Source organism: Mastigoproctus giganteus, chromosome 7 (assembly GCF_048544385.1).
Source record: "Mastigoproctus giganteus isolate SK-2022 chromosome 7, ASM4854438v1, whole genome shotgun sequence".
In the NCBI taxonomy this organism is placed as follows: Eukaryota; Metazoa; Arthropoda; class Arachnida; order Uropygi; family Thelyphonidae; genus Mastigoproctus; species Mastigoproctus giganteus.
In genome coordinates this window covers 33,546,259-33,573,263 of record NC_143581.1, presented here as the reverse complement: position 1 = coordinate 33,573,263, position 27,005 = coordinate 33,546,259, and the positions used below count along the sequence as shown (strand labels likewise).

Here is a 27,005-nt window from a genome sequence, read left to right as displayed (position 1 = left end):
CCAGAATGCTCGGCTACCATTAGGGCAAGAAGCAAGTTTTCTACTCTTAGCCTGTTCAAACTCTAGTTTGGACTGATTAATATCTGCTTTAAATTGTTGCGAGCTTTGGTGTAGGTAGAAAATGAAACTGAAGAATTGGAATCAAGCCAATTACAATATGAACATTCTTCTCTTGAACAGCCTTAGCACATTTATTGGAAAATCAAGGTTTATTTAATGGATGAGATTTTAAAGTGGAGTGTGGGATAAAGGATTCCATTCCTGCAAGAATAATTTCACTAACACAATCTGAGCAAACGTTGACATCAGAAGTTTTGAAACAGTAATCAGACCAAGGAAAAGAAGTCTCGCAGGTCATCCCATTTTGCATTCTTGTAATGCCAAACAACACGAAGTTGGGAATAGCCATGAGATAAAGGCTCCATTGGAGAAGAGACAATCACGAAGTTGTGATCTGAAGTGCCTAAAGGACCTCTCACTTTGACTGTGTACTTAGAAGGGTTGTTTGTGAGAAAAAGATCAAACGTGTTGGCTGTATGATTAGGACTGTCCGGTATTCTTGTAGGTAAATGAACAATCTGTGCAAGGTCATTAGTAATTGCAAAAGCCTCAGCATCTCGACCAGCTGGGTCCATGTGACTAGAAAACGGAAGCCAGCTGGAGTTGTGAACATTAAAATCATCAAGGAAAATTACCTCACTGTTAGGAAAGTTGGACTGGAGAAAGTCAAGTTTCAAAGAGAGGAAGTCAAAGAGTTCCAAGTGATTAGTGGAGTTGGGAGAATGGTGGAGACAACAGATGAATTTGACACAATGAGGTAGAGAGATTTGAAGTCAGAGAAGATTCCAAATTGCCAAGTCTCTGACATCGAATATCATAACGGACATATGCACAAGTACCACCTTTGAGGCGAAAGGAATCATACAGTGAATAATTTGGGCATCTGAGATGAGCAGTAGTTGAATCAACCGATAACTGAGATTCTGTCAGAAAAAGTACATGGAGTTTGGCAGACTGCAAGTGGAAATGGACATTGTTGAGATTAGAATTGAGACCACATATATTTGTGAAATGAAGGTTTAGATCTTTTCGCAGATAAGCTTACTCTATTAGTTGGACAATTCATGGTGTATTCAATAGTAAAAAAAAGTGAGTGGGACATGCTGTATGAAGTAATGAAATTTTTGGATATGGTGTACACACTGTAAGAATATACACAGATCCTTGACATAATGTGATCTCGAAAATGCTCCCTGCATATACACTACTCGGACTCCCTCCAGTCACTATCTGGCAGAGTAGAGGTAGCCTCCTAGAGAGTTACCAATAGGTTCGGTCCGGTGTACTAACTAGCGGCCGGGCTGCGAACATCGTTTTAGAGCTGTACCCTCGAAATGTAAGGAATATTGGATCTTGCCACGATGTTCATCATAACCTCAAGTCATCAATCATACTGCATGATGGAAGAGATAGGGAAGGGTTGACCGGAACTTAGCTCTAGACACTAAACATGGGTTCCACCACTTCAAGCCTCCAATAAGCAAAGTGGTGGTATTGCACCGGTTGATGATAGTCATCTACCACCTAGTATTGCCTGGTAACATAGAGGGTGGCATTCCTCCATGTGGTGTGGGCGCCACACCTCGACCCCCTGCTTAAGTTGGTTCACACCTGGGTGGTCACCCACCACGTACTTGTGCATGGAGGTTATACCCAGGATTACTAACAGTCCCACCATAGTGAAGGTGCAGAGGATTTGGCTGTCACAGACCGTCTGGACTTTGCTGAAATTGGGTCCACTTGACTTGAGTGTCACCCGAATATCAGTTCCATCGGCATTTTAGACTCCCAGGTAGCAAGTACAGCTTGTTTGGCATATCTGAGAGAATATCTGCGGCAACCTCAAGGATCAAGGACCAAGTTGGAAAAGCACTGACAAAAAGACGTGTATGCTCACTGAAACTGTCATGCTAACAGACTGGTGAAGAATGTAAAACTTTGGAAATAAATATAAAAATAACATGACCAACAGAAGATTCAACTTGAAATTTTCTCATCTTTCTTTCCCGTTACTTAAAATCATAATTACTGCCAAAATCAAACTTGATAAAATGCAATAAAACTAATGCCAAACAAATTCCTTAAAAATTATATGAAGGATTTCATTAACCAGAATCCCATCTTGTTAGAAATTACAAAGCATTGGGAATGAAAGAAACAAAAGAAAGAGCACAGCCTTTCAATACACTCCTCCTCATCCCCTAAATTCCAGGTCCAAGACATGGATAATGGATTTCACTGGGAAATGGTCTTGCAAGCAAATCTCTTAGTTTTTTTAATCTTTATTTTCCAAATTTTTGTGCTCTTCAAGTGCCATAGCTACACAGGAGACAACACAGCCTCAGTAAATGTGTCTTTTCATCACTGCTTTTCAAAATATTCTTTCAAATTCAAAGCAGTGACGTGTTAAAATAGGCAGTTTTTACATTCCCCCCTTCAATGAACCAGGTGCTGACATCTTCGCCGCATATTAAATTTGTTTTAATGTTTCCGTGACTTTGTTTATGTTTTCATTTGTGTTACTGTCATCAGATAATACTCCAATAGCCCTTTGAAGATTTTGTTCCATGATTTTTTCAATGTTGACGCATCCACAGAATTCCAATCCTCCACTAACTTGTAACAACAGTCTTTTAAGTTGATATTTTTAAAGAAATTTATAACAGATTCCTCATCATTATCATCAGCTAATAAGAGGCTCTTATTAGCAGTTAAAAATAATTAACAGCTAATAAGAGGCTCTTATTAGCTGTTAATTATTTTTAGTGTTTCCATTACACATTGATCTAATGGCTGTATTATAATTGTAAAATTTGGTGGAAGAAATTTAACCGTAACTATTTTGTCAATCTGTTTTAAGCATTCTATCACAGATTTGAAGGCATATTGTCAAGCAATAATAATCTTTTTCCTTCTTTACCAATTGATTTTTGATATTCTTTCACTTCCAGAATAAACATTTTTCTGTTACATTGATTGAAAATTTCATTATTCATTCATGTTTTTTTTTTATGATAAAAAAAAAAAAAAAGTAAAGTGCAGCCATTATCAACCCACTGCAGGATGGAAGCCTCCTCAACAATTCATGCTGAGGGAAATGGACCATAATCTGCCACGCTGGTGCAGTGCGGGTTGGCAGATCGACTGTCTTCAGCAGTCAGGGGCTTGAACCCCGGTCTACTCAAAGAGCGTGTGCTACTGCACTCCCGCTCCTGAGAGAATTACAATTTTTAAGCAGAATTTTGGAATTCCTAATAAGAAACAACAACATCAATCAGTGTCTGCCTGGTTGAAATGGCACAAACAATTATGGTTACACATTCTTTGCTTGTTTTGTACCCTGTTACAGTACTCTCTCACAGCATCAGGCTAATTATCTGCCATGGAGTGCTTTCCAGTTTAAACCAGTCTCATCAGCATTATAATATGAAGTCTTTGTTGTATTATTCTTCCTCTACAAACAACTTCAATTTTGCTAAAGATATGTCAGCAAAAAGCTTATTTCCATAGATTTCAAGTTCTGTAACACCATGTTGCACCTTAAACTTTGAGCCAATTGGAACTTGCTTTGAAGTTCGAGTCTACATTTCAGTTTGTGTTCGATTTTCTGCCTAGCAGATTGCTTTTGAATAAACCACATGTAGACAGCCTCTTCAACTTCTTCATTTCAAGCTTTTCACATAACTTTACGCGATAAATTGCCATCCTCATTCATCAGATGATTAAAGAATTTTATAATGCTTTCACTATATTTCTTTATGTCTGAGATTGTTGAGGTGCCAATTCCATATTTTTCAGCCAAAAAACATCCCGATTCATCCCTTTTCAAGGCCTCCATTATTGCCGTTTTTTTTTCTTTTCAAGTTAGCACAAGTTTTCTTTTTGGTGACATATTGGTAATTTTTTTTACATAAATTGCAACTGAAAAAACATCCACTCACAACACAAACAATTGCCGTGGCTAGCCATGCTCAGGAGATGAGTTATTTCCAAATGTTGAATTGCTATATGCCACACTGGTACATGTACCACCCACTATCTGCAGCTTCATGTTGCATTGCGCAATGCAATATATGCTACATATTTTTCTCTATAACATAATAGATCATTATGCATTTTTCCTGTGCAATCTGGTTATATCAAATTTCCACTGTACTTCAATAATGGTGTTTTTTTTTAAGTCCTTCTGCAATAATAATCTTTTTCATTCTTTACCAATTTAATTTTGATATTCTTTCACTTCCAGAATAAACATTTTTCTATTACATTGATTGAAAATTTCACTATCCATCCATGTTTTTTTCTGATGATCATATGTAACTGAGAGAATTACAATTTGTGTGCTCACCTGGAATAACTCAAAAGAAACCCTACCCCCACCTGATCTCAGGTGGGGGAAAGTAGTTAATTACAGCTAATTACAACCTCAACTGAAGAGGACTTTAGAAATTTCTCTAGTTGTCAAAAGGAATCAAACTCAGACCTCTCTAAATGAATACCAGATGCCAACGTATTGTCTGACTAAGCTGCAAAGAAGGATAGAACACCTAAAGAAAAATTTTTAAACACAGCTGCTAGAAGTTTAAATAAATTAACAGTTATTAATATAATTACTTAAAGTGAAATAGACATCAGCCTGTTAATTAATTTAATCTTCTAGTACCAGATGCCAACTCCATATGCTTGAAAAATAAAAGCAATAATGAGTTTCAGCACATACCAAAGTATTTACAAATTCATGAAGCAGTTTTCCCATTAACCAACTTAAAATCACATGTATCCAAACACATTTTATATGTATGCACTGGATGACACCTAGCTAGAAACATAACTCTAATAACATAAGCCTTAACAGGCCAGAAAGTTCAATGTAAATAAGAAGTACAGTTAATCAAATTATAAATTATTAGTCAAATGTTTACTTACCATTCCCAATCATCTTGTTGTTCTTCTCTCTTAATTTTATTTTTTGATACGGTACTAGTATCAGTCTCTGTTTTAATATTTTTATTTTTTCCTTCCTTTTTCAACTTTTTAGATACCTGCAAATAAGCATTTACATACTTGTGTAAAGAAACTGGATTATAGATGTATTTTACCCATTTACTTATGTGGCATATACACAAACTGAAATTCACATATTAAAATTAAATCATGTAAATATACACTTAAAAATTGTAATTCAGTCATTTTTTTCTGTAATCAAGAGTTTAGTTCATATCTTTTATGATGAGCACTGGTTTTGAATACAGATAACTGCATGGTCACACAGGGTGATTTCACATCCGATGTGAAGAAATAATTTATTAGTAACTTTTAGGTCAAATCATGGATAAATACAGTTGTGCAAGCCCAAGCCTTTATCAACAGAGATAATTCCCTACACCTTAGAAGGGGGTGGTGAACCTATGGCATGCATGCCCAAAGTGGCATGCATATAAATTTTTTGGGCACATGTAATTCAGAGAGTTCCAAAAAATTTCAAACTTCAAAACATCACTCCAGGAATCCACCCTGAGTCGTGACTTGCGCATGTCCATTCTCTCTACCAGTCATGCCATTCAGTAAATAGCTGTATTCATTCAGTGATTTGTTTGAAGTTGGAGTGTATACAAAAAGGGTAGTTTTTTTAAAAGATTTAGCTAATTTTGGCATGCACCCTTTAAAAGGTTCACCACCCCTGCCCTAGACAGTAAACATAGAAAAAATACATAACACGGAGTAACATTACTTTTCTCAAATAGATAACTAGCAATGGTGAATTCAGAGTTTCTGAGTTCACAGATTTAATTCAGATCTAACACGACACATTAAGACAACATTTGGAAGCAATGTTGACACAATAACCATTAGTGGGCAAAAAAAATGCATGCACTAATGAAAGAACTGTTTTCTTTTTAAATCTGTATTTTTGTAAAATCTTTCTTTCTTTCTTAAAAGAAATCTTTCTTTTGTACTTGATGTAACAGCAATTTTTTTTTTCAATATGAACTTAAAAATTAGTGCCAAACACAAACTTTCAGACATCATTTTACACAAGGAAAGTACTGTACATTTTGAAAATATTTTTTAAGTGTGCAATATCAAAGTTGAAAATTGTTACTCTTTTCTTCAATGTTTACTTGGTATATTAGCAAAACTTTCAGGAAAAGTCAGCTGGCAGCTGCATTTAGACTAACAAAATCTAGAATCAAATAGAAAACTTTTCACCAATTTTTTTTTTAACTACTGCATTTACGAACAGGATGTTATATTATCACAAACTAGAAGGTTAAAAAAATTTTGGCACTACTGCTTTTAAAACTGGAATAGCATGGCATATTGTTATAATTATTGTTAAAATTGAAATTACACTGGTCATCATCAATTTCCTCCCTGAAATAATTGACAGATTTCACAAGAAATATGTTCAAAAACTCAGATATATGCTTAAAGTTTTCATCACCCTCAGTTTTCAAATATTTTCGGTTTATGACCAAAAACCAAGAACTGACACACGAAGCCAGCATATTAAGTAAACACTAATATGTTGGCTTAATGGCATCTTTTCCATCTTTTTTTTTTTTTTTTTTTTTGTTGCTGTTTTAAGTTTTTTTCTAGAATGTTTGGGAGATTTCTAGAGGATTTGGGGGCTTTTGAAAATGTTCAAAATAAATGTTCTGGAACATTTAGAATATTGTTAGGTGCAGAAGGAAGGTTGGGATGGTTCTGGAAAGTTCTATAACTTTGAATGGAGTTCTCTAGAAACATTGTGAGCCTTCTAGAAACTTCTCTACTAGTATATGTACGAGTGGGTTCCACATCAAGCAGGCATTTTTGTATTTCAAAAGTGTATGTGTTTCAGAAAGCAACTGGTGAAAAAAGTGAACAAGTATTGTATGCATAAGTGTAAATCATGAACTGTATAAATAAGTGTAAATCACTCCATGAGTAGTACATTGGTTTATTGTAACAATGCTCAGGAATTAATGAAAGAGTTAGATCTGGAGCATGTCCCCAAGCAGTGGAGCCCTTTTGTTGATTCATCCAAGGTCAGTTTGAAAGCAGTTTTACTCCATAATGGAAATAAGCATCGATCTATACCATTGGCCCATGCAGTTCATGTGAAGGAAACAAGAACCTATAGGTTCTTTTGCAAAAAGAAATGCAATCAAGGATGCAAGTGGAATATCTTTGCTGACTGGGTTGCAAGGTGGATATGCTAAATACTGCTGCTTTTTATGCGAGTGGGACAGCCCAGTGAAGGATTGCCACTACAGGGTAAAAAAAAGCAGCCAGACTGTTTAGACTGTTAAACTATGCAGGCCAGAAAAATGTAGCACATTCTCCTTTGGTGGATAAGTCAAAAATCTATTTACCTCCATTGCACATCAAGATAAGTTTGATAAAAATATTTGTGAAAGCAATAGACAAAAAAGGAGATGGATTTTCCTGTTTGAAGCAAGTTTCCTCAAATCAGTGAAGCCAATATAAAAGAAGGAATTTTTGTGGGTCTTCAAATCAAACTGATATTCCAGGATGAGGAATTCCGGAGGATCTGCAAAATGTGAAACATTCTTTCACTTTTCACATATCTACTACTCTTCCTTTTCTACTTATCCTCATCCTTCTAGTTTCTGGCACTCTGTGTAATTTTCACATCCATTTATGCATATGCATACTTTATTCAATATATTAATACAAACTTATATATACTCTTACATCCTTTAAAGCTACTTTGCACTTTTAGGTACATCTGTCATAACTGAGTTATTAACCTTTAACCTTTCATTAACCGAAACTATTTCATCAACTGTAAACCATTTTTTATTCACTGTAACATTTAATATATATATATATATATATATACAGTGCTTTTTTTTTGAGACGGTACGCAATGGTACGGCATAACAGCACCTTTATTAACAGTGATGTGTAACATTCGGATGCTGTACACTTCGAAATTTGTAATATTTTGTAAATTTTTTTGCATGTTTAACCTACTTTTCAAATAAGCTTTAAGTTATTTAACTAAATTTGCATTTCACTGTCTATTGTTAAGATACCTTCTATATAAAACTTTATAGCCATTTTTAGAATTCTAAATGACTCAGTCGGACCTCTGTTTAACAAACTCCTTTTAGAGTGATTTTTTTTTTTTTAATCCCCTTGGAAATTACATTTAAAATTGATTCAGTTGAGCGAAGAAAATTTTCATATAACGAACGGCTTAGGAGAGACAACTGCGTACACACTGTTCACACTTATGGCCTTCAACCAATTTAGGAAATTAGTGCTGCTGCTAAGCAAGAATTGAGAGAGCTAAAGGGATTACCATTCTACAACTTAGGGGTACCTGGTAAAACTTATCCGACCACCTGTCCCACATATGGAGAAATCGCGCTGGTCAACAGTGAGCAGATCAAGGGGTATTCCCAATGGACGCTGGTTCACCTTCTACTGCAGTGGTGTCCAATCTTTTCTCGTACATGGGACATATTCAAAGTTATAATTCTGTCGGGGGCTGCACTGAGTGATTCGAGAAAAATTAGTGTTACATTTTTTTCATATCTTGTTATATGTAAAAGGAATTACTGTTTTCACGTTACCATTTTTTATTTTCAGGCTATATATAAAAAATGCAAATTCCCAATACTTTCATGTGTAACAAATCTATGTCACTAATTTTATTTTTTAGATTTTATTAAAATTACAAAAAGATAACTTTCTTTTGTTTTTCAAAAAATACCTTACTTTTGCCTTTAAATGCTCACTTAATGAGAATTTTTTGATAATTAGCAAAATTTAAAATGCTGTTTAATTCACTTTCTGTACGGGCCATAGGTTGGACACTGCTGGGAATCAACTGTAAGTACCCCGTTCGAGAATTAGGAGGAAGTGATTTTCTTTTACCTCGACAAATAATCATCTGTTGTTTCGCAGAAGTACGTTATCCACATTTTTCTGTAAATTTTCCCTATCTCTGTTTACATGGTCACAGTATCTGAATGACACCGAAATTTTGGACAGTTTCAAAAAAAAAAAATTTCAAATTTAAGAACTAGTGACAATATCGATGACGAGAGAAGGAAAATGAGGACAATGGAGGTATTAAAACCTTCTAAACATGGGGGGGGAAAAAAAAAAAAAAACAGGTAATAAAACCTTCTTGGCATTTGGCAAGAATGAAGTTAAATAATTGTGAATTAGGCTTCAGTTAAAGGAAAGAGATACAATTCGTCCATTTCGGAAATACCTAATCGAAAAGATGGTTTTTGAAAAAATTGAAGAGCATTTGTTGAACGCTCTTGAGCACGATACCAATTTCATCGAGTGAATGTGAATGAGGATTTTCATAAATGAATCTGATCGTCAGCTGCGTTGATGACAAAAACAATTTCTTCATTACTATTTCTTAATTTAAATTGTAGGTCCACTGCTGACACGCTTCGATGCAGCAAATATGGTGATTCGTGGCTGCCTCAGAAACGTCATTCAGCAACACACACAAACAGTAAGAAGTCGGCATAGTGTGTTGGATGAGAACTGAATAAAAATTTGGAATTTTCTATAAAAACTTTATTATGAAATTTTTACTTATTTTTTTTTTACTAATTTTTTAAACATTTGCTTATTTTTTATATACTTGAATAATAAATTTATGCTTAAAAACTGTGTGTTAATATACTTAAATTGTTGTTCTTATTCCAAAGACATTACTACTAAGTAACAATATCAGGAAATAATTTTTTATAGAGTACTGTACTTTTCATGTCCTTTTAATTTTCAATTTTTCCTGATAACAAAGAATGAGCACTGGCACCTATTTTTTTACAAAAAAAAGCACTGTGTGTGTGTGTGTGTGTGTGTGTGTGTGTGTGTGTGTGTGTGTGTGTGTGTGTGTGTAGCCAGATGGGCTGGAGCAGCAGTGCTTCGCACACACTTCCTGATTAGACCGGGGTTTGAGCCCGTGAACACCAAATACAGAGGATGAGGAAGGTCAGGGAATGACCACCGCATATCCCCAGCCCAGACATGGGTGAGGATTGGCGTCAGGAAGGGCATCCGGCCACAAAAATTTCATGCCAAAACAGTAAAAACGCTGACCTCATATATATAATGGGAAAAAGGCGAGGAGGAAAAAAAAATAATATATACAAAGGGTACTAGGAAAGTTTTGCAATATGACGCAACAATGAATCACAGGAAGCTGTATGTTGAGACATGTTCATACGTGCATAGTAGCCGCCGTGCCAAGTCGATGGGCTCAGTTATTCATTAGTAGTGAGAGTGTAAAGTGCTTGCGATGGCATCGTGGTCACGAAATGAGATAAGGACAGTTTTGCGGTATAATTTCGTGCGTGGTTTAACCATAGACCAGTGCTTAGAAGAAATGACTCTTGCACTAGATGATGATTGTCCACACCGTACAATGATATTCAGGTGGTATAGAGAATTCCAAAGGGGAAATTTCACTCTGGAGCATTCTGAGAGGCCGGGAAGGCCACGAACGTCAGTTACGGAGGAAAACGTTACTGCTGTGAGGAAAATGCTTGACGAAAACAGGCGAGTGACCTACCAACAGATAGAGGATACTTTGGGCCTAAATGCACCAGAAATTCGTTCGATTCTGCAAGATCATTTGCACGTGAAGAAACTTTGTTCTCCCTGGGTGCCGCATCAACTGACTGAAGAGCAGATGACACGACGTGTGACTTGGTGCCGGGAGATGTTAAAAAAGTTTGATAAGGGACAATCTCGGTATGTGAACGCATCGTGACAGGTGACGAGACTTGGCTGTACTATTACAATCTGCCGACCAAGGCTCAAAACAAAGTTTGGGTCTTTGATGATGACGACACACCCGTAATTGTCAGAAAATCCCGATCTGTAAAGAAGAAAATGATAGCTGTATTTTTCAAATCGAGTGGAATTGTGGAACGTGTCGTTTTGGACACGCAGAAGACAGTCACAGCTAAGTGGTATACTGAACAATGCCTGCCTAAAGTCATTGGATCTATGAAGAACCTGCGGCCAAAGTCAAGAATGGACACCTGGTACCTCCATCACGATAATGCTCCAGCTCACCGCGCCAAAGCCTGCACCGAATATTTGACCACGACAGGACTGAAACTTCTCGAGCACCCTCCCTACAGTCCAGACCTTGCTCCCTGCGACTTTGCACTGTTCCCGCATGTGAAAATGAAGCTAAAAGGGAGGCGGTTTTCCAGTGATGAGGACCTTCTACAGGCTTGGGACAACGAGTGTGCTTTACTCCCTTGTGAAACTTGGCTGAACTGGTTTAAAGATTGGTTTCGGAGGATGGAGAGGTGTATTGAATGTAGAGGAAATTACTTTGAAAAAATTAAATAAACAAAGCTGTATTGCAAAACTTTCCTAGTACCCTTTGTATATATATTGAAATTCAGTGATTCCATGACCATTACTAGCCTCATGGTCCTCTGTTGTTATGGGGCATAATGGTCAGTCTATTATTTTGTTTTCTTTTAGTAGTTCTTTAGTCCCTTTTGGTGATATTTCACATCTTTCGGAACTGGTACCTTACAAGGGGGGGGGTACAGCTATATTATTATATAATTGGCATTATTTTAAATTTAAATTGGAATTATTGTTATAAATTGGAGTTAAAGCTCTAAATTATTTGGGGACTTTCGGCTACAGTTTCTGTCTTGTTATCTTTACTTCCCCTTCCCTGTTAATTTATTTTTTATGTTAACTTTCACTCTACAGTTTTTTGCCATACTACTGGCTTATGTTTTATTTTTATATTAATTATCGGTTATATATATATATATATGGGTCGGCAATTTTTTTATTATTTTTTTTTAAGGGGTCCGATGATCTCAGAAGTTTGGGCACAGCTGAACTAAAAGATTAAATGGTACAGAAATAAGAGCCTGGAAGGCATTCAAAAACGTCTGCCAGAACTTTTTAGGCAATGAGAAATCACAAAGTTACAGTGAAATTGTGGATGAGTTAATTTTTTAACATACAGAAAGTTGGGAAGCAACATGTTGTTAAAGCTTCATTTTCTACATTCCCATTTAGAATTTTTTTTCCTGAAAACTTGAGTGGTCTCCAATGTATGAGAGACTTCCCTGGTATCTTTTTTTCCATATTTCTCAAATGGAAAAAAAGATATCAGGGAAAATGGAGTCCAAATATGTTGGCAGATTGCTCTTGGAATATCATACAAGAGACACTAATGGACAATTATAAAAGTAAAAAAAAAAAAATTACAAAAGAGTTTTGTTATTAGATAAACATTTTTGTAAATAGAATAAGGCTAATTAGACCCATTGTTCAATATTTAGTACTGTATGTAACATTTCCTTAAAATGTATGAAATCTTTTTTACTATTAGTTTTTGACTTTCTACAGAATCAACCTGAATTTTAACAGGGAGCAAAAAAAATTTTTTTTTTTTTTTTTTTTGCTGACCATATCAATTTTGATGACCATATCGCAATAGTATATCGATTTTCTGAAATCTGTTTTAACGAAAAACTCAACTTTCTAAAATATGAGGGGAGTTCAATAAAGAATGATCATAATTTTTCATGAACAACTGTATGGCTTGCTTTTTCTAGATGAGCTGCAGAATTTAAGACCAAACCAGGCTGCATACCATAGCAACTGTGCAATTGACTCATGCACATAAGTGTGACCTTGGTGGTTGGTAAACTTCATGCCTGTTAAGTTTTGCTTTTGTAACAATCGATGCGAATCTACACTTCCATAGAGCACAGCATGAAGGTGGTTTGGAATGTTTAAAGATGGATATGATTCAATTACAAAAATTGACTGTCCCGGAGCTCCAACCATTGCTGTCACCACAGAAACCATAAACACTATTTCTGCAATCATGAGAGAACATTGTCGTGTAACAGTAAGGCAACTGGCAGAGATGTTGAGGATATCAGTAGGAAGCAAACACTGTATTCTGCATGACTTTGCATAAGACACATGTTTGTGCACAATGAGTTCCAAGACAATGAATAATTACTGAAGATGGTGAGGTTCTGCACAAAGCGATAATGGCAGATGAGCAATGGTTTCATCATTTTGACCCCGAGAGTAAGCACAAATCTCTGTCTGGAAGCATTGTGTGCCTCTACTAATGCTAAAGATTGTGTTGCTAGGCAGTCAACCTCAAAAACGATATCCGAAACCATGGTAGAGATTTTGAGAGAACTGCACGTTAGGAACTGCACTTCAATGGCGGGTGGGGTTCCCAACTCAATTTTTACTTGAACTGCATGCAAGAGATATGGGTTCTAGTTAGTACTGTTGTGACTCAGTTGTTTGTATGAAGATAGTCATTTGGTATGTCTGACTGGAGCATAATTTTTCACAGTTTACTTGAAACCAGTTCAGGAATTCCACTGTATTATGAGGAAACAGCCTGTTCAAGCTTTTCAAGGAGATTAGGTAGGACTGGAGTGGTTTGATTTGCAGACTGCATGATTGCCTTAGACTTCATGGGTGCGAGATGATGCCTGATAAGACTGGTGCATCATATCTACCTGTAAGTAACTTGGCTAGGATGTAAATATTTGTCTTGATAACAATAAACTTCCAAGGTGTCCACTCTATATTTACATACAGAATGCCTCTTGATACAGTGAAGGGAAATTGGAAGATCTAGTATAACTATCTGAGGAGCCAATATTCAATGATTAGGAAGGTTTTGATGTTCATTTCTGGAACTCCAAATGACCTAAGTATATAAGGCAACCAGTGCAGCGCACCTAACAATATATTCTTTCACCAGTTGAGCATTATGGACCCCAGTTAATTCTTGTCTCTCAAGTATTTCACCACTTGTTCTCAAAACCTGTGCTCCTGAACTTACTCCGGTTCTGTCTCATCTTTTTTCACTTTCTTATTCCAAAGGTAGCATTTTTCCTTCTGCTTGGAAATTTGCTCATATCTAGCCAGTTCTTAAAAAGGGTGACAAATCCCTCCAATCCAATTATCGTACCATTGCAATCACCTCTATTCTTTCCAAAGTAATGGAGAAATCAATTAACCCCCAACTCTTAAACCATCTAGAAACCTTCCATCTGATCAATGATCACCAGTATGGATTCTCTCAGTAGTGATCCACTTCTGGCTTATTTTACTCATCTATGGATAAATTCAATGGAAAAGTTTGGTGAAACTCAAGCAGTTGCTCTTGACATTTCAAATGCTTTTGATTGTGTCTGGCATAAAGGTCTTCTAAACAAGCTTCCATCTTATGCTCAGTTCTTTCTCTAACTCTTTTCCTCTTGTATATTAATGACCTTCTTCCATTGGCTGAAAATCATATCCATAGTTTTGCTGATGATAGCACATTGCATTCCTCTTACAGTTTAAGAAACATTGCCCTGCTCAAACAGCTTCAACTTCTCGAATATCCACTACCAATTCCTTAAATGCTGATCTCCAGGTAATTCTATAGTGGGGCAATGACAACTTAGTTGATTTCAAACCTTCTAAAACTCAGTCTTGTCTGTCTAATACCTTGCAAAAAAAGGATTCTCCTGCTCTTATGCTTATCTTTGCTGACACTCCGATTTCTAAGCAAGATCATATATCTCTATTGGGGATAATCTCACTTTTAATATCTCTTAGCATAAGAACATTACAAATATTGCTTCCTCTGCATCAAAAAAACTGTGTTTTCCCTTTTGCTCTCTACGTTACTTTTCTTCCAAACAGCTGTTCACTGTGTACAAATCGCAAATCTGCCCTACCATGGAATATTGTTCCCACATCTGGGGCGGTGCCCCCAAAACTTTTCTCAGGCTTCTAGATTCCATTCAAAACAGGGGGAAGTTAATTTAATTGATGATTCATCTCTAACAGAGACTCTCCACTCTGTCTCATAGACATTCGGTTTCTGCTGCATGCCTTTTCTATAGATACTTCCATGGACACTGTTCTTCTGAAATGGCTTCTATAATTCCTGCTCTCTCTTCCAAAGCAGTCCAAACACATGCCGTAACCAGTCAACATCCTTTTACCATCCCACTTGAAACTCGCAGAACTAACTTTTCTTCTTCCTCCTTTATTCGTTCAACTTCTGTTTTCTGGAACAACCTTTATACATATTTCCTGAAAATTACAAATCTACAGAAGTTCAAGTCTAATGTCAACAAGTATCTTCTTTCATCTTCTCACGCTCCAACCCATGCACAGTACTAAGGCTATAGGTTCTAATACCTCTCGTGTTTGGAGTTTTCATAAAAAAAAAATATATATATACAGTTGAACTTCCCTATAACGAATTCGATAAATCCGACGAAAAAATTCGTTATAGAGAATATCTTTTTTATTAGAAATTGTTATCTAATTAGAGAATGAAAACGAATCTACATTTATTTTTAATGTATTTTATTTCAAAAACATACTTATTTAAATTACGTTTACACAATTTTCCCCGGTAAGTATATGACAAATTAAAAAAAAAATCTGTAATTTTCGTTTGCACAGTACAATTAAAAAATTGTCTGATTCTCAAAGAAAACCTCATATTTATTCAGAGCATTAAAAAATTCAGAGCATCAGGAACATTTTCACAAAACTGTAGACCCATACGAACCGTTTTAAAAGCATTAATCATTTCTTCGCGAGTTGGCTTTTCTACGGGTTGTTCTGATGCATCTCTTCTGCGTCATCGTTAATTTCTTTGTGATCATGGTCGCATCTAACACTGTTCAGCAGTATTTCATCTTCATTTGGATGTTCTGCTGTGATCTACATAAACATAACTATCCAGGTGTTATTTCATTTTCGATGTTTCCAGACGATTCTAATAATGTCCAAAAGTTTTTCAGTTGTGAAAGGGGCAGTTCATCTTGTTCATCTAGTCATTGTTCGACTTCTGTATTCAATGCAAATCCCACTTTCGAAAAACAATTTTGAATAGTGTATTCAGTGACATCGTTTGTCCAAACTTTTGCCAGTTCAGAGATGCAATCTCTAAGGTTAATTGTAATCTTAAAGTTTCTATTTTCTGATAACGCATTGACAATCTTCATTATTATTCTCTTTCGATAATGAAATTTTAAATGTTCAATAATGCCTTGGTCCATTGGCTGGAGTTTTGACGTTACATTTGGTGGTAAAAATAAATTTGCACTTTTAAGTTTGGCAGGAATACTGGCAGGGTGTGACGGACAGGTACCAACACGATTTTCCTTTTTTCTTTTGTTATATGCTTGTCTAGTTTTAATATCTATTCTTCAAAAATATCACTTGTCATCCATGCTTTTTTATTAAAAGGTGTAGTCAACTTCCAAAGATTTTGTGCCTCTAAAACATCTTGGGTTTTTGATATTCCGATGACTAAAAGTCAATTTAACTTCCTATCATATTTGCTCCAACTAGCACTGTGATTCTTTCTTTGTTTTGTTTTCCACCAAAACATTTATCATCCTTAAAAGCAAGTGTTCTATTCGGTAAACATTTAAAGAATAAACCCATTTCGTTAACATTAAAAACATTCTTATGCTCATACTCTTCCCAAATCTTCTTTAAGGTATTGTTCCTCCAACTGTTGCAATCTTCTTCTTCACTTACATTTAACACTTTCTCCACAAATAACCTTTTCCATAATTCTGTGGCGCTTCTTAAATTTATCTAGCCACTCAGAGCTCGCATTAAATTCTGTATATCCAAGGGACTGTGCAAATTTCAGAGCTTGTTGCTTATTTATTAGGCCCGATATTTGGATATTCTTTTCACGTATCATTTGCACCCATTTTAGAACAGCTTTATCAACATCTTCGTATATACACAACTTAATTCACTTCTTGTCTGCTCCTCCTTCAATTGCATTTAAAATCTCGATTTTTTTTCAAATCGTAGATAAATTGCTTGCAGATTGCCATATTTCTCCGCAACATCTTTTTTCTTAAAACCCTGGTCAATATCATAACAATCTTTGCTTTATCATTAATACTTAAACACTTTCTCTTCGACATTGTTTTCGCAATTGTAAAAATTACTCTTGCTGATACATACACTGCAAACTTCGCTGCGTGGCCATATAGTGAATTGTTAGTATAGGTACCGCCTACTCAATGACGTTCGCTTGCCAAAACAACAGTATCACTCACTTTGAAGAAATATACGACTTTGTGAATTTCTTTTATTCTGCTTTCATTCATATATATATATACACGAAAGAAAATTTATGATTAACGTATGCTGTATGTTACTTTTCAGAAAAAAAAATACAAGAGCATATAGCCTGTGTGATTGATGACGAACGGGAAAAAAAAAAATTCACGAAAACCATCTACTGGGAGTCCAGTTAGATGAGAACGGACATATCATATAATGATTGACATGAAGGTCGTGTGGTATAGTTGAGGTGAGAAACGAATGTCACTCAGTAAGCGTTACTAAAAACTGACTATGGTAGCATTCTATGTATTGCTGCCGCAGCACGCTAAAGGTTTACCGGAGCAAATTTCATTTTCCCCTGAGCCTACATCAATTTACGAATCTACCCTATTTATTGTAAAGTTTACGACCACTTTTAAGAAAACCTATTTGGTTTAATAACTGTAACAAAAATGAAACAAAGACCCTCCTACCGGCATCAATGGCCACAAGTGTTCATTAAAAGGATGATTATTTAATTCCAGATGCTAATGCGCAGTTTCGGAAGGAAGGAGGTGGTATATATGAGCGGCTGTTTAGCAGTAAATGCTTGAAAATCTTCAAAAATGCTTTTACTAATTTCTTTAAAAATTCGTTATAGAGAGACTAATACTTCGCTATATGGGGTTAATTTTACATGTAATTTCGTTTCAAGGTGCAATGTTTTGTGAAAAAATTCGTAATATAGAGAAATTCGTTAAATAGAAGTTCGTAATAGAGAAGTTCCACTGTATATATATATATATATATATTCCACGTTGGACCTGTTCTATGTCAGCATACATTGTTAAAAAATCTTGTTATTCGTGATTCATGCTAATATGGTTGACAATTATTGCTTACAAATATCCAATGAGACAATCTGGAACTTTGATCAGAAAGAATTTTCCTATTAGCCTATCAGAATACCTAATGCTTTCTAACCAGTACCCTCTATGACACTTTTTGTGAAAGTGTTAACTCCACAGTCACACAGTAATGGTATGACTGGGTATGTATCAGATGTTATAGAATACTTTCTAAAACTTTTTTTTTTTTTTTTTTAAAAACTGAATCAAATTTTATTCACTTTTCTACGTATCCCATTTAAAAACTACATCAATTTCATCAGATTGCTTCAGTGGCATCAGGCACATCAATGCATGTAAATGCACTCCCTCGGGAATTAAACTGCAAATTATCCAAACATTTTCTTGGAAGAAAACTCTAAAATCAGTGTAATGGAGGTGACCAGCCAGGTGAAAATTGATATAAACAGGGTTTGAGGTGCAGCGCTGACATGAGGAATTGTTGACCAGTTACTAGCAAACTTACACAAACTGATCCGAATAAGAGTTGTCACTGATCCAACATCTTATGGTTAGCATGGATGGGGCAGGATAATAATTTCCAGTGAAATGTACAAGCAGTGGTAGTGATACTGAGATGCTAGACTAACCAATAAACAAAATTAATTTAGTGTTTGATATGATTTCCAAAGTTCAAAACACATGAAGTTAGAAGCACACACACTTTTTTTCCGAATTAGGAGTACTGACCAACCTTTATAAACTGAAAAGCTATCCAGAATTATTTGTAACACTATATCAGCACATCCAAAGAGAATTCATAGACTTTTCTACCATATGAATAATTCCTAGTTAATGCATATCATGTGCTGCAGCAGGTAAATTACGCATATCATGAAATGCATAACTACAATTTAAAGTGATTAGCTTCATTTATTTATTTTCACTTTTTTGTTCTGTTCATTTGCATATTCACTAATGCAAAATCCTTTTGTTCTATGACCTGGTTGAAGTTCACCATTGTCAGGGAAACGGGGAATATTTTTTGTAATAAGGATAGGTGGAGTAGAACCAGGGTATGTCTGCCAGGAACAACTATTGATGATGTCACCAACAGATTGTCAGATTTTAAAGGGGGTAAAGAGAATATTATTATTCATGTGGGGACTAATGATATTAAACATACATGATTTGACGATTTGTTGGAAAAATACAGGACCGTGCTGAGGAAATGCTGCGAGCTAGGCCATAATGTCTATGTGTCTGCAATTCTGCCCAGACACGATAGGAGGAATTTTTTTTTTTAAAAGCCTTGTGGATTAACTCAAGACTTGAAGGACTCTGCAAGGCTTCAGGGGGGAAATTTCTATCAGCATGGACCACACTTGTAAGTAGAAGGAATTCGTTTTGTAGAGACGGGATACACTTAAACAAAGGTGGTGCAAAAATTTTTGCCAGTATTATTGAGGATACCTTAAAGGTTCAGAGAAACTGCTAGCTAGGGGGGGGGGGATGTGGGTAATACTGACATGCGTTTATCTGATAATATTGCTCAAAGTAACTCTTGCACATACCTTAAGAGTTCTTATCTGCTACCCCAACTGGACGTATTATCTAGATGTTCTGGGGGCAGAAACGTTTCATGTGAGCAGGTAGATAATACCAGGGAAGAGAGCCAAAAAAACTTCAAGGTTTGTGTTAGGGTTGTTAAATATACAAGAACAGTAAGTCTTAATTATTTATACAGTAATGTTAGAAGTGTCATCAATAAAATGAGCGAATTCGAACTGCTGGTTAAAACAAGTAACGTGGACATAATAGGGCTTACAGAGACGTGGTGCCACCCGAAAATTGGGGATGATGAGTTTCAGTATGGCTTGTATAATGTATTTAGGAAGGATAGGGTAGACAGAAGGGGTGGTGGGGTAATGCTTCTTATCAGAAGCAGCCTGAGTGTGACGACAGCTTTCCCGATTCAGACATTTCACATGCTAGTATAGAGTCTGTATGGTGTGAGATAGTTGGAAACAGCATAATGCGAGTAGGAGTAATCTACAGACCAGGCGATTGTGAAGATTATGACAAAAGCCTCTACATGCAAATGGAATGGACAAGTAAGCATCAATGTCTTATTATGGGTGATTTCAATTTGCCTCTAATTGATTGGAGTAAATGGGAAGGAAACTCGACATGGGGAACAAAATTTTTAAATCAACTAGATGACTGTTATTTGTATCAACATGTCAGGTAAAGTACTAGAGAAAAGAATATCCTAGACGTCATCATCACCCATGAATCAGATGACATAACAGGGCTGACAGTAGAGGAACAAGTAGCAGGAAGTGATCACGGTACTAACATGGCCTCTATTAACTGGGTAGATATTGCACAGAGAATGAATACAATTGAACTGTGGTATGCTTTTAAAACATTAATCACAAATGCCTTGAATGCCTATTTACCATTAAAAAAATACTCCACGAGGAGGGTTCCAAGTTGGATGAATAGTGAAGTTGCCACATTACTTGAGCAGAAAAAGGTGGCATGGAAAGGTTACATAGCAATAAAAAGTACTGAAGCCTATAACAGATACAAGGTGATCTGTAATAGAGCCACAGAAAAGGTTCGACAGGCAAAGGCAGTTTATGAGAAATCACTAGCAAACAGAGCAAAGAGGGGGGGGATAAAGAATTCTTCACATATATAAATGCCAAGAAGAGCAGGACAAACCAGATCGGACCTTTACGTAAGGGAAAGGGGGTAGTATTAAATACACCAGCTGCTGTTGCAGATGAACTCAACAGTTATTTTTCATCAATATTTACAAATGAAAAACCTTTTGTGGCAAAGGGAAATTGTGGGAGCAAAGTTAAAAAATATGTAATTAATGATATTGAAATTTCGTAAGATTATTTAATGAAAAAACTTTCGAGCCTACAGACCAGTAAGGCTCCTGGAGTTGATAGTTTGTTTGTTTGTTATTTGGTTTTTAGGAGCATTAGCAATTAAGGCCATATTGCTCAGGGGATATGCGGTGGTCATTCCCTGACCTTTCCGCATCCTCCGTATTTGGTGGTGACAGGCTCGAACCCCGGTTTAATCAAGAAGCATGTGCTACGCACTGGCTGCTCCTTCCCAACTGGCTACAGAAGCGCCTTGGAGTTGATGGAATATACCCTATAATCTTAAGGGAGGTGGCAAGTGAGTGCATTGAACCATTGAGGCTAATTATGCGAGCATCACTAGACTCTGGGGAGATTCCCTTGGATTGGAAAAGTGCAAATGTATCTCCCATACATACGGGTGGCTCTAAAAGTGAAGTTGGAAATTATTGACCCGTCAGTCGGACTTCACTAGTAGGGAAAATCATGGAGGCAATGATCAAGGGTGGAATTCATGATCATTTGGATCGAATTGAAATTCCCAAGGATACTCAGCATGGTTTTATAAAGGGAAAATCATGTTTAACAAATCTGGTTCGCTATTTCGAAAGGGTCACTCACGAGCTCGATTTAGGGAATAATTTCATCTTTGTTTATTTAGATTTCAGCAAAGCTTTTGACTCAGTCCCACATGAGCGGTTGCTTTATAAGCTGGAACAGGTTGGAATCACTGGGAAAATCCTTAGATGGATAGAAGGATGGCTTCAGGGTACGAGGCAGAGGGTTGTGATAAATGGCTATTACTCAGATTGGGTTGATGTAAGAAGTGGGCTTCCCCAAGGATCATTATTAGGACCACTGTTGTTTTTAATTTTCATAAACGACATTGATGAAGGGATAGAGGGCGTGATGTCTAAATTTGCAGATGATGTTAAAATTGGTAGAGTAGTTAATGATCACTGTCAAGCTGAGCTTCTTCAGAGAGACCTAGATAGACTTCAGGAATGGTCAGAAAAATGGCAGCTATGCTGTGGAGTTCAACTAAACCCAGTACTGGAGGAAAGGGACTTGGGTGTTATGATACGGTCAGACATGAAATTCTCTGAGCATTGTAAACAGGTTGCAAGGAAGGCCCATGGTCTCCTATCGATAATCTATCAAACTTTTGCAAGTAGAGATAGGGACGTGATAATCCCATTATATAAGGCTTATGTTAGACCACACTTGGAATACTGTGTTCAAGTATGGAGACCGCACCTAAAGAAAGACATCGAGCTTCTTGAAAGGATGCAAAGACTGGTAACTCGCCTGGTGAGATAGGCAAAAGGGCGTCCTTATGAAGAAAGACTTCGAATATGTGGGTTGCAGAGTTTGGAAACTAGACACCTTAGAGGAGATTTTATTGACGTGTTTAAGGCTCTGAGAGGCATCAGTAAAATGAATGAGGACGAAATTTTCAAGATTATGAATGATGCTAGAACCAGGGGACATAAATTCAAGTTACGGGGGAAAATGTTTAGATTGGACTGCAGGAAGTTTTATTTTAGCCAGAGTTATAAATTACTGGAATAAGTTGCCTTCATGGGTGGTAGAGGCCGACAGTTTGGGGAAATTCAAAGGTCATCTGGATAGTACCATCGGGTCAGGGAAGCGCATAGGATGATAGGTTTAATTTGCTTTTTATTATTAATTATTATTATTTTTTTTTATTTTTATCATTGTTTTCTTTGGATTTTTTTTTTTTTTTTTTGGCTGGTGCAGCATAAGCCATAGGCTTTCTTGCACCATGCGGCCGTTACTAATACTAAGTTGACTACAGACACTACACCAAGGGGCTTAGAGGGGAACAGGTATCCTGTGTGTTATCAGACACTCAGCCTAAAACACTGATGGATCCAATATCTCTCTATTACAGAAGATTTAGGAGAAGTCCGGTTGGCCTGCCTCCCTAAAATCCACTCATGCACACCTTCTCGATGGTAAGCCCTGTTACGTCACTTAGGTGGCAACGAACGTGTAGAGTGGTTCTCTTCAAGATGCCTGGTCAGCATGAAGAGGAAAAGACCAACCCCTCCAGCAATATGAAAGCACGACGAAACAAAGAATGGCCCTCAGTCCCCAGCAGCTCTCACTCTCCCTCTTACGGCAGCGAGAGGATTAGAGTGGAAGCAGAGGGTGCTAAGAATCTCTGGGTACGACCAGGCTGCCATGCACGGAAACTGAACTTGGCCTGTTATAACGTAAGAACACTCATCGGTGAAGACAGGATATTAGAGCTGGAAAAGGAATTAGAAAATGTGAATTGGAATATCATCGGTTTGGCTGAAACAAGAAGAAGAAATGAATCACTTATAAGTTTATCAAGTGGAAATCTGCTGTACTCCAATGGAAACAGTGAAAGGAGTGAAGGTGGAATTGGGTTTCTGGTCCATAAAGATTTTAAAAACAACATTTTGGAATTCAAAAGTACATCACCAAGAGTGTCAAGACTAATACTAAAGATTTCTAAGAGATACAAGCTAAAGATTATAATGATTTATGCACCAACATCGAGCCATGATGATGAAGAGGTTGAAGAAATGTACACTGAAATTGAGAGTCTTCTAGATGAGCAGAAAACCCACTACACTATTATTATGGGAGACTTCAATGCTAAGGTTGGAAAAAGACAAAACAGCACAGAAAGGGGAACTATAGGAAATTTTGGAATTGGTGAAAGAAATGAAAGAGGTGAAAGACTTGTGGAATTTGCAGAATCTCAAGGACTGTCAGTAATGAACACTTTTTTCAAGAAAAGGGTGAACAGAAAGTGGACATGGAAGAGTCCAAATGGATTAACTACTAATGAAATCGACTTTATCCTCACTAATAGAAGATATGTTGTGAATGATGTCACCGTCCTGAATAAGGTAAATGTTGGAAGTGATCACAGAATGGTAAGATGTACACTTGATATGGATGTAGGAAAGGAAAGGAAAAAACTGACTCGAGTAAATAATACAAAGGTCTTTGAGATAACAGAAGAGGAGAAAAAGCAGTATGTACTGGAACTTAAGAACAAGTATGAGCTTCTGCAGACTGCTGAGGACCAAGATATCGACGAGGAATATTACAACTTTTTGAAAGTGATAAAGCCCAAGAAACCTATAGGGAAAAAGAAATCCAAAGAAGAAAAAATTAGTCAAGAAACACTTGTCATGATGAACCGAAGACGACAAATGAAAAGCAAGAAAAACACTGACAGGGAGAAAATTGAGTATACTGAGTTATGCAAAGCCATTAGAAAGAGACTCAGAGAGGACATAAGAAGATTTAACACAAGAAAAGTAGAACAAGCATTAAGGGAAAACAAAGGATTTAAATCAGCAGCCATGAGCAGTAATACAGAAAGACAAATGATACTGAAACTGAAGAATAGCGATGGTGTACTTATAAACAGCAGAGAAGGCATAATTCAAATAGCAGAAGACTACTATAGAGAATTATACAAGGAGCAGGGGAATGATGCTAGCAGTGGGGAAGATGGATTGCAAAGTAGCAACACATACGACATACCCAATATTCTTCCTGATGAGGTAGAACATGCATTGAAGAAAATGAAGAATCAGAAAGCCCCGGGGGAAGATGAAGTTACTGTAGAGTTGTTAAAATTGGGAGGAAGAGACATAACACAAAAACTGGCAAGGCTCTTCACAAAGTGCATTAGAAAAGGTGTGACGCCTAAGCAGTGGAATAATGCAATCATAGTTTTGCTGCATAAGAAAGGAGATAAATCAGAAATTGGAAATTATAGACCAATTAGCTTGTTATCCCACATCTACAAGTTGTTCACAAGGGTCATTACTAACAGATTAGAAAGAATACTGGATGAGAATCAACCGAAAGAGCAAGCTGGCTTTAGGACAGGATTCTCAACTATGGATCACCTTCATGTAATATCACAGCTAATGGAGAAAGCAAATGAATATAAAACACCATTATGCCTGGCATTTGTGGATTATGAAAAGGCATTTGACTCCATACAGCATAAGGCAATGTTTCGGGCACTGGAAAGACAAGGCATTGATACCCCATATATTATGATTTTGAAGAAAATATACGAGAGTGCTACCTCCTTTATTAGACTAGACAAAGACAGTAGGAAATTTAAAATTGAGAAAGGAGTTCGACAAGGAGACACAATATCTCCTAAGCTGTTTACTGCTGCCCTTGAGGAAGCTTTCAGAAGATTAGACTGGTCGCAGAAAGGAGTCAATGTGAACGGAGAGTACCTAAACCATTTGCGATTTGCAGATGACATTGTGGTCATAAGCCATGATCCCAAAGAATTAGAGGAAAATCTTAATCAGTTATGCACAGCTAGTAAGGATTTTGGACTAAAGATGAATATGGCTAAAACAAAAGTAATGACGAACAAGTATGCCACAGAAAGAGACATAATGATTGAAGGAGCAGTAATTGAAAAGGTGGAGTCATATACTTATCTGGGACAAGTTATTAGCTGTAATAATGATAAATGGCTGGAAGTCAAGAGAAGAATAAATTTTGGATGGATAGCATTCAGGAAATATAGTCACATACTGAAGAGCAATATCCCAGTTTGTCTGAAACGTAAAATAATGGACCAATGTATACTCCCCACCATGACTTATGGAAGTGAAACTTGGGCACTCACCAAAAGAATGGAAGAGAAGCTGAGAAGCACACAGCGAAGAATGGAACGAATCATATTGGGAATAAGACTGTTAGATAAGAAGAGAAACACATGGATTAGGCAACAAACTCAAGTAAAGGACATTCTTATCAAAACTAAAGAACTAAAATGGTCTTGGGCAGGACACATAGCTCGAAGACATGATGACAGATGGACTAAGAAAATAACAGAATGGTATCCAAGAGGAGCTAGAAGAAAACCTGGAAGACAAAGGCGGAGATGGATAGATGAAATTCATGAGTTTGTGGGTAGTAAATGGATGTCCAGTGCTCAAAACAGAAGCAACTGGAAAGTTGCTGGAGAGGCCTTCATCCTGCAGTGGATTGAAAATGGCTGATGATGATGATGATGATGACTACACCAACTTATACAAAAATGTCACAGTACAACTTGAATTTATGACACATAGTTCTAGAATCATTTATAACTGAAAATTTTGCCCTTATCCATTTTACTTATGCCTCTATGCTTTATTTACATCAATCAAGTATCCTCTAAGGTGCCTACTGTCTAAGCTGTGCATCCCAAATATTTGAGGTCTTTCCTCATATGGACACCCTTTTGCCAATCTCACCAGGTGAGTTACCTGTCTTTGGACCCTTACAAGAATCTTGCATGTTTTTTTTTTTTTTTAGGTGCAGTCTGTCTCTATACTTGATCATAATAGTAGTAGTGGCATGTGATGCAAGAAAGCAAGTGTATGAGCTTATGCAGTATCAGCCAAAAAAAATAAAAAAAATTTACAAAACAAATCTGTCTAAATGTTTGTCCAGTTCCGCCTTAAATTTATTTAACCTATCAACTTCCACGACAGATGGAAGTTTGTTCCAGCAATTAACCACCCGCTGGCTAAAAGCAAATTTCCGCACATCTATTCTACATCTGTCTTTCCTTAATTTGAATTTATGCCCCCTTAGGTTCGTAATCTGAACAAGTGGAACTATCCCATCAGAATTCAGAGCGCTCAACCCATTCAAGGCCTTATACGCCTCAATCAGATAACCGCACAGGTGCCTAGTCTCAGCCACTTCAATTTGCAGAACTTAAGCCTCTCTTGGTAAGAGGATCCCTTCATTACCCTCACTAATCTTGTTGCCCTTCTCTATACACGCTCAACCAAATCTATATCCTTCCTAAAATGATGCCTCCAGACCTGTATGCAGCACTCAAGGTATGGCCTGACCATTGCCTTATACAGAGGGACAATCACCTCCTTTTCCCTGCTAGCAAAATTTCTGTATATCATTGACAAAACCCCATGACCTGCCCTGGCAGCCTGTCTGCATTGCTCAGAAAACTTCATATCTGACTGTACAATTACTCCCAGGTCCTTTTCATTTTCTACCACCTTAAGTGTAGTACCACACAGTTGGTACGTTTCTCTGCAGTTACTTCTACCCATTT

The 27,005-nt window shown here is 36.8% G+C and overlaps 1 protein-coding gene across 1 annotated transcript in view; it reads right to left on the bottom strand.

The window, feature by feature from the left end:
- Positions 1-27,005, bottom strand: part of LOC150082804 (DNA topoisomerase I, mitochondrial-like) — a 214,617-nt gene that overhangs the window by 145,234 nt on the left and 42,378 nt on the right. Inside the window, exon 4 of the mRNA XM_090378288.1 lies at positions 4,987-5,102. Within this exon, the coding sequence (XP_090234414.1) occupies positions 4,987-5,102 (116 nt within the window). The remainder of the gene's footprint in view (positions 1-4,986; positions 5,103-27,005) is intronic.